Raw genomic sequence first — 9,854 nt, forward strand, 5'->3', positions numbered from 1 at the left:
GTCGACGGAAATGGTTCAACGCACGGGGAATTAATCCTCGTGAGTTTTAGATGACGTCGCGTATTTGAAGTTTCAATTTAAATTGTTCTTAACAGTAATAGTTTATGTGTCTGTCTTGCCATGGAAAACTTGATGAAAACAATGTTTGCACATTTTCTTACAACTTGATAGTCAGCATCTCATAAGACATGAATGCAGGCAAGAACTAATTAGGAATCAGTGCAAACTCTAAACTGCTCTTTTCTTAATGTTCACTAGCAATCTATTTTTCATGGTAAGGCTGACGGTTTTTCAAGATGTGCACAAATGTTGTCTATCTTCATAGATCTATGTTTGACTCGTACTATTTTTGAATAGAGAAACAGTAAAATGTTTGTCAGAGTCAATAACGGTCAACAATAAGTATAGCCGCATAGTATTAAACTCAAAGCTCAAAGGCTGTTTTTAGACAACCAAACAAGTAATAAGAGACAATTTAGATGATTCAGTATGCCTCTGTCCTCACAGAGTCACAGGTTTTACTAAGAACCCCAACGCATACGACAACTCTAAAATGTTGTTCAGATATCTACTCCAAAAGTAAGTCATAGAAAACGAAACTTAATAAGCCAAAAGCAACTTTAGTCTTATAAATTTGGATCAATCTACCACATTAGACAGTGATGTTCTAAACGCTTATTGTTAATACCAAGACCAATTAGATGCTCCTCCAAAGACTAAAAACTGTACAAACATTGCCCTTTTGGCTAGACCTCTGCTACAAAAGAGAAAAGACTTGTGATCATACAAAGGAAAAAGAAAGAGAGTGAAAACTGAAAACCCTTGAGGCTCCATTGGTTTTGCCTTTACATTGGCTTTACTTTAGAATCATATTCTTTTTTATCATTTTTCAAATGCTTACCTAAAAAATGTGTCAGAAGTGTTTTTACTTCTTCATCATCAACACATTATTTAGTAGAATGGGTCCAGTAATGTTTGTTCCTAGCAACACACACCACAAAATGGGGTTCTTGCTTGGGGTACCCTGATTGATATGAGTCCCAAAGCTAGCTGCTTTTTCTGACATATTTTTAGGGCTTCTGTTTCACTTTGCAAAACACTGTTAGGCCCTTGGGGTACTATTAATGTATAATCAAGTAAAAAGAAATACCTCTATGTATAATCAAGTGAAAAGAAAAAACTTGTGAAATGATTAGGTTTTACTACAAGAAATTCCCACAATTACATAACTAAAAAGAACAATCATTGTGTTTATCTCAAAATCTTGAACATGATTAATTTCTTAAACACCACAAAACAAACCACGGTTAAACGTGGTTAGTCATTACAATCTCATAACCAAAAACATGCTTAAAATTCCTGCAAAGAGACTGTGATGCACAATATAGCCGACTACGTACGTGTATCATCGCGATCACGAGAATGAATTTCTGCGCATAGTACGTATAACATGCGTTACCTTGAAATCCCTGTGCCTAGCATGACCAGTTCGGTTCTCTGAGACAGGCGTGGCAGAATCCTCCAGCCTGTGACGAATTTGTGGGTCAGATTGGGTTTCCTTGGCAATGCTGTACGTATTATTTCTTGCTACATTCACTGCTTTGTAACTCCTGCAACTCAACAAAATATCGTCTCGACGTTTCTGCATAGACATGCTTATAGAAGCTTTTTCAATAGAGGTATTCCTCTTGGGCGTGGTTGCACTATCTAGAAGACATTTCTTCTTGCTTTTACCAAGTCGCGGTGTTTTTTCCGCTCTCGAATCTGATAGTCTCGAAAAATTGATGTTCTTGATCTCAAATAAGTCTGAACTTGAATCACTGTCGTCGCCATCATAAAACATTGCATCGCTGCTGAATATTTTTGGAGTTTCCGTAACTCTACATGGGACATTCTTGCCTGAAATAGGAGACCCAAACACCTCCAGTGGCTTTCGCGGCTTTTCTTGGATCTGCGTTTGAACGGTCGCATCTTCCACCATAGAACTTAAATCTGGGGAATCAGATGACTTTTGCAACTCAGAACTTACACTATCATATTTCTTGCAGGATATCTCGTCTTCGGAAGATGATTCAGGTTGAGTGTACTCATTTAGAACCAAACTAAACGGGTTTGGATTAAAGACTTCATTGCATACTTTTCTAATCTCTTTGCACTTATCAACACCTTGATGATTATCCTTCTTGTTGCGGATTTGTACTGAACTTTTGCTTTCTCGAACGCTTTTTTCGATATCAACAGATTTTGCTCTAGCACAAGTGCATTTGCAACCAAAACTTGGGAAAAATCTTCTAATGTTCACCTTCTTCAGTTCACATGGAAACCAATATTTCAAGACTGACGCAGCCAAACTCTTCTTTTGTGGTTTCGCTTCCGGCTTCACTCCTTTAGGGTGAACATTGTTATCATTTTTGTTCCGCTGTATCTTCCTTCCACCTCTATCTACAATTCTCGAGTTTCTACTCTTCTTCTCATGAATTCCTCCATTGAAGTGTTTTTCTGAGTTGAAGCTGAGTCCCACTACATCTTCATTTTTCTTTCTTCCGAACCTCATTTGGGTGTCAATGGAGGGGGATGTGTTTTTGAAGGTTTCACTGGAGGAGGAGCTGTTATTAAGATATGAAGAAATTGTGTTGTTGTGAAGATTGGTACTATACTTTTTGTAGGTGAAAGTCTTGGGCAGGCTTGTACTGCTGCTGCGACTCGATGATGGTAATGTTGCTGCCTCTCCTGCCATGAAATTTGCGTTGAAAGAATCTCTCCTATAAAAACCAAATTAAAAGAATGAAAGAGAAAATGACTGCAGCAGAAGAATCAGAGAATTAAAGCATACACTGCTAAACTATCAGTGAATCGATTCTGTTGCTAGAAGTAGATAATGAAAGTGACTCAACAGTAGATTATGAGACTAGCCAAGCATACTAGAGCCGACAATAGAGAGTGTGAGAGAGATTATATGATCTCACTTCTTTTGACCGTGGAATTCTAGTGACCAAAATTACAAGATGTGATTCAAAGAAGCTTGAGACATTTCACATGCAAAGCCAAAGGACCAAAGATGATAGTTTTGGGAAGCTATGGAGAACCAGACAGAATGGAATGGTTTATGAGGTGATATAATCATGAAATTTATAGGAAGTGGAAGGATGTTTACAACTATAAATAGCATATATGGTTTTTGTTTGTGACGATTTGTTTAAGCAGTAGAGTCTTCTTAAACGCAAACACACATCTTAAAACTAATTAGAGAGTAGGACCAGATGCTGGTTACTAAGCTGACAGTGTTTTCCCCTTTTTTCCTTGCAAAGTGGCCATTTATCAGTAAGCAAAAAGGTTCAAGGGCCAACTCTGCTACCTTGCTTGTACCACACTGATTACAATACTGACCCCATTACAGAAGATAAAAAATAAAAACGAGCCTTGGGCTAATTTTGATCCGTTGGGCTATATTTGAAACAGTTAGCCCAATGTTGGGCAGAAAGAACATAAGTTCAAATTGTCATGGCCACCTTAAAAAGAAGTTTTCATCTTAGCATTTCTAATGGTGTATGAGATTATCAAAATATGTGGATGACATGTCAGAAAATAATAAAATTAGGCTATTTCACTAGATTTTTATTAAGAAAAAGTCTAGTCAATACTAAATCAAACAGAAATTCAAATTGTTAAAACCACCTCGAAAATAAGTTTTATTGGGACATCTCTAATGGTGTATGAGATTATTAAATATACTAATGACACGCCATGAAAATAGTAAAATAGCCTATTTATTCGGTTTTCATTCAAATAAGTCTAAAATAATAAAATAGACTATTTACTAGGTTTTCATTCAAGTAAGTCTAGTCACTGCTAAATCAAATAGAAATTTGGTAATGTTATATGGAAAAATTGGAAAAGAGCTTGAGAATCTAAAGACTCACGTTCACAATTTCTAAGTGGTTTAAAATATATCTTTGTAATACAATTTTATGAAATTTGATTCAATATCTCTCTATAAAAGAGTTGTTTTACATAATTTTTTTACAAGTCACTTCAAAACCCCTTACAAAAACCTTTTCACCACTTATATAAATGATAAGGTATAATGTAGTTTTATTTTTTCATCAACTGATAACCGTGATTTACATCAACTATACAACATTAAAGATCTTAAGTTACTCAGACACCCCCAAGCTACTTGTTGAAATTATATGATAGTCTGCTTGCGAACAAGGTAGGACCTGGTGTTGCGGGATGAGGTTTCCGTCGTTGAATATGAACAAGGCTTGATGATTGTATCAAAAGTTTCAAGCTATGTGCTTGTTGGTGTAACTAGCCTTTTTTCTTACATTATGAGAAAGGTTTTTGCTTTCATTATGGCAAGGTTTTTGCACCTACTGCTATAACATGTTGGCATATTTCTTGGATAATATATCTGTTATTTGGATCAACAGTTGGTACAGTCTTGTTTCTAAGATATCAATTCGTGGTTGCACTGGTGCAAATTATGGTGAGAATCTATGTTTGCGATGAGAGGAAGAAAAGGCAAGGTCGTAGATGCCTGCACGACGGAATACTTCGTGTTTGTACTGTGATCACTGTAGTTTCACTGTTTAAAGATGGCATATTGCTTTCATGAAGTGTTGATCGTTGTGCTATATTGGTATAATGTTATATGCATACACTCTAATTGATGTTCCAATGATTATGTTGACGCCGAGATATGACCTGCTCCTTTTGTGGAAAAATATTTTCCTTCTTTTTTTATTTTTTATTTCCTCGCTCTTTCCCTATAGCTATAGCAATGATCCTTCATGCAAATAATCTTTTTATTTTATTTTTTCTCTTTTGTTCCGGCTCCCAGTATACCACTTTATGCAAATAAACTTTTACTTATTTCCCCCCTCCATGTTCCAGCTTCAAGAAAGCATCTTCATGTATGTGTATATATATATTTTTTGACTCCATCGAAGATTCTTCTCGAATTGATTTGAGTTTTTCTTTTCGCTCCTTCTCCAATAAAGCTTCTTTTTGCAAATACTTTTTGTTTCATTTTCGCTTCCGCTACAACAAAGTTGCTTGATGTATTTTTTTTTCAAACTTTTCTTAAAAATTCCGACAACGCTTCTTCTCGTTTTATTTGATTTTTTTCCCTTTTGCTCCAGCTCCAACAAAGCTTCCTCAAGAAACAATTTTTTTTTTTACTTGTACGACGAGTTCCCATTGCCTTGAGACGAGGTTTAACTGTTTTCTATGGAATTAGGTCTTGTTATAATTGATAACTACTTTGTTTTGACTTTCCTGAGATGGGTTCCATAGCCTTGGAACTGGGTCCTTGATTTATTTGATCACGTGTTAGTCCTGTTTAGCTTGCCCGTAAATTTGCATAATAATTGACTAAGACCATGTAGGTATATTTTTTAAAAACTCCTATAATCAAAGCAAGTTGATTTGGTTCTCATTGTCCTGGGATGGGGTTCAATTTCCCATGGAACTTGGTCCTCACTATTGTTGAGCCTACGCTAATACCGGTTTAGCTTGCCTACAAATTTGCACAAGTATTGATTAAAACCATGGGAAGATTATTTTTTTTGAATGTTTCCTCTAATCAAAGTCAAGCTGGTTTAGTTCTCACTTCTCTGAGATGCAGTTCCATTGCCAATGGAACTAGGTCCTTGCGATTCTTGAGTATGCGTTAATACTGGTTTAGCTTGCTCGCAAAGTTATGCAAGTATTAACTAAGACCATGAGGGGAGTATTTCTGAAATATTTCCTCTAATCAAAGCCAATTTGAGGTTGGTGCTAGTGTTACAGCATAGCTCTGTTGAACCCACCAAGCGTTGGTATGTCAAGTTTGGTTGTTGTTAGAGCATTGCTCGAACGCACTCACAAGTGTTGTTATCTCAAGATTGTTGTAAAATTTAATTGTTAAAACTATATCTTGATTTCTAGTCTACAATTAGTTAAATATCGGATTATGATAGAAGCGTAGTTGAGAAACGAACATCACGGCAGTCATCATTGCGTTCTACTGTTTGAAGGCGAAGATCAACCGAAGTTTTTGGAGAACTTTTTCAACAAAAGGTAAGTGAAGACTGAACAACTTATTTCTCAAGTTATATTCATCTTTCTATCTATGAGACTTTGTCGCGTAACTAATTAGACTATTGTAAGCATATCAAGAATTTCGAGTCAAGTTTATCTTGTAATTAGTTCTCGAAATATATATGACTAAGATTAACGAACATTTGTTCATACTTGATGAATTTCGGGTAAGAATAATTTATTGTTCGTAATCAAAATTATGATTCAATATTATCATTCGAAAATAGCCCGGAACAATGATACGTATCATTCATGTTATTTGGGAATGTTTCGAATTGATCTAGAGAGAAATATTGAACTACTGAAAATCTGGATACAGGACAATATGCATACCAGTTTCACAAACTGGGAAAACTGTTATAGGTCCCGAGCCGTATTACATGTACCCAGTACACATACCGGCGTATCTATAGTTCGCAGCGACTTAGTGGTAAGCATACCCGGTATCCATACCACAAAAAGTATGTGAACTCGTGAACCTGGAATAGTATGCATACCAAAAAAGAACTGTTGGTTCTGAAACCGGTGTGGTACCCATTCCCGTTACGCAAACCAAAAAGTTTTGCATGTTCCGGAACTTATATTTGTCTTAAGGGTACATATACCCAGTACATGTACCATGACAAATATAGTCACAAACAAGGTTGAAGTACATGTACCTAGTATACGTACTTACCATGTCGAATATATTTAGATGCACATAAAATTATTTCTGTGAGATAATTAACATTTGAATAAATCTCTAAGAACATTATATAGACACGATTGATCACATTATAACCTACGGTTGTCACTCAAACATAAAAGTTTTAAGTGTTTGTAAAAATGATTAAGCTTATAGTTCAATTATCTAGTTTCAGCTAACAATTTATGAACATTTTCTTTGTACACGATTCAGTTAAGGATCATCATAACCAGAGTGTATATCATGATATGTCAATTACATTTCAAAGATTCATCTAACGATGGATATTGTTTGCTTGGTTCCAAAGCTATCTTAGTTTAAACCTAACGCAACCAATACTTTGAAAGTCTATAAAAGGGTAACCTAAAACAACTATGATCTTTGAATCCTGACATTACTTTTGTGTGTACTAGTTGTAAGCTACAGTCGTCCCCTTCCTAAAACCCATCTAGGGTTTAGCGACTGAAAACACTTCACAGGGATTCGTGAAGCCAGGTCTAGCTATCTTTTATCTTGATAACTCGAGTATCCTGATCTTGTTTGATTGTTGAGCTTGCTCCATCAATCAAGATATATAGAAATCACAAAGTTCTCTTCGTCTCAGACTTTGTTGATTCCATAAGTTTTTGAGGTGAATAATAATCTAGGCTGCTCTTCGGGAAGCATAAGTCCGGATTTTGAGGTTAGCTAGACTTTGTCTATTGTTATCGATTTCCAGTTTCACCTTGATCTATGATCAAAAATGAAATTACACAAATAGGCTTATCTATGGGAGGCGGATTGGTTTAATTCTTCAATTGAGTTGAAGCAACTCTTAGGCTTTAAATTACGTCATCTAAGAGAATCAATTGCGTGGAGTCCTGCTGGGATTCAAGAGGCGTAAGGAGCGCGACTGTGAGGGTTTAATTCGGTCTCAACTACATTCCAGTACGAAGTTAATTGATAGTAGGATAGTGTCTGTATCGGCTTAATACAGTTTGGTGTTCAACCTGGACTAGGTACCGGGTTTTTTCGCATTTGTGTTTTCCTCGTTAACAAAGTTTTTGGTGTCTGTGTTATTTCTTTTTTCGTATTATGTTGTTTATCTTTATAGTTGAAATATCAAAGGTTGTACATTAATCAATTAAAGTAGATACATTCATCCTTGTTTGTTGGATACGACTTGATTATTGGATATTGATCTTTGGAATCGTCCAAGTACTCTCACACGCAAATCAGGTTCACGTACTTGTCTCTGTAAACTTTGTGATTGTGAGAAAAGAGGTATAACTCTAAATATTGTTCCTTGATTGAGATTCATTAAGTTTAACTCTCGGAATTTTATTTAAGTTTGTTCATACAAGTTTCCTAAGAAAAAGTCGGTGGTGTATTTTGGTACCCCACTTTTTCAATTGGTATCAAAGCAGGAAAACACGTTTAAGACCTAATAAGTTTGTGTTTGAAGCAATCTGAATATATGAATAAGAGTGCAATCTCGATAAATGTATTGTCGGCATTCGATGGATCGTATTACTTTTGAGACATGGAAACTTGTAGTTATTGGATACGATACGCCGACAGTTGTTAGAGACGGAACCACTTTTGAGAAGCCATTAGGAGAATATAGTGTTGTAAAGCATAATTCTGACATGTTATACGCTATTATCCACGCCATAAGCCCGAATATCCAAAACCATATGACTTTGTGCATTAGGTTGAAAGATGCTTGGGATATCTTAAAAATTATATTCGAAGGAGAAACCTCAGAAAAAGAAGCTAGGCTTTAAAACCTAAAGTCTGACTGGGAAAATCTATATATGTATGATGAAGAATATTTTGATGAATTTAATCAAAAAATGGAATTTTTAATGCATGTTTTGCATTAGGGAAGACCATTCCCCAAAAGGACATTGTGATGAAAATTCTTCGATCTTTACCAGCAAGATACGACTCTAAGAAACATGCCATCATGGAAGGAAATAACCTTCAAACTATTTCCAGAAATATCTAGTTGTAAATTGAAAGATCTTTGATGATGAACTACAATCCAAAGCTGGAAAGGATATTGCGTTCAAGGCACTAGAAGACACTGAAACTCTTAAAAGTGAAAGTGTTGATAACTCTATGAACAATCTTGTTGGCCCTGATTTTTCAGATAAAGATCTTGATAACTCAGTTTCATTGATCACAAGACAGTTTAGAGAACTTCTTAGGAAGAGAAATAAATGGTTCACTATAGAAAAGCCTCATACGTCAGCTAGGCCACATAATCGTATTTTTGTCAAAAACGGAGATTCTAGCGATATTGATGATGAGGATATGCCATAATGCTTGAAGTATAAAGGGTTTAGTCACTTTTCTAATGAGTGTCTAAATTATAAGAAATACACCGATAACAAGAGTCTTGCTGCAACGCTTGATGAAACATCTGATCATTACGATTACGAAGAGGATGATGGATCAGTGTAACCCTCTTGGGATAAATTATAAATTTTGATGGATGTATGGTAGGCCTCAAAGATATTATATTTAAATGCAAAATGGTCCCCGGCAGCGGCGCCAAAAACTTGGTGGGCCCGGAGATGCGTATAACATTGAAGCGAAATGAAAACGGGCCTACAGTAATACCGCAAGTGCACGGTCGTCGGTTGTAGCTCGTGCAAGTACGGGTCGATCCACAGAGACTGGGTGTGTTTTGGAGTTCTCTAGCTATTTTGGGCTCTAATTTGTTATTGGGCTATGAATAATCAATGGGCTTTTGAGTGCTAATGGGTTATGAATACCCTTGGAATGAGTTGGGCTTTCAGTGGTTTTGATGGGATGAACTTGGGTTCAGTTGGTTTCTGATGTGAATTGAACTGGGCTTGATCTTTGGATTGAACTGGGTCTTTGCCTTAGTGAACTGGGCTTCAGTTTGTACAAACAATGGACAGTGGGCTTAGAGAGTTTTTGGTCAAGAAGAAAAGAAGTGACCTCTACAGACAGGTAACAGTGAGCAACAATGGCTCTAGGCCAAAACAGCAAAGATAGAGGAAGAAGGCAGTGAGGTAATAATACAAAGGCAGTTAGCCTAAGGTAAAGACAATGAAGAAAATTAAACAAGACA

At 36.1% G+C, this 9,854-nt stretch overlaps 1 protein-coding gene across 1 annotated transcript; it reads right to left on the minus strand.

Moving 5' to 3' along the window:
• Positions 1-1,414: 1,414 nt before the first annotated feature.
• Positions 1,415-2,737, minus strand: LOC113295017. Its single transcript, XM_026543380.1, has one exon. The coding sequence runs from the start codon at positions 2,735-2,737 to the stop codon at positions 1,415-1,417; it is 1,323 nt and encodes a 440-aa protein (XP_026399165.1).
• Positions 2,738-9,854: the final 7,117 nt, after the last annotated feature.

Source organism: Papaver somniferum, chromosome 7 (assembly GCF_003573695.1).
Source record: "Papaver somniferum cultivar HN1 chromosome 7, ASM357369v1, whole genome shotgun sequence".
NCBI lineage: Eukaryota > Viridiplantae > Streptophyta > Magnoliopsida > Ranunculales > Papaveraceae > Papaver > Papaver somniferum.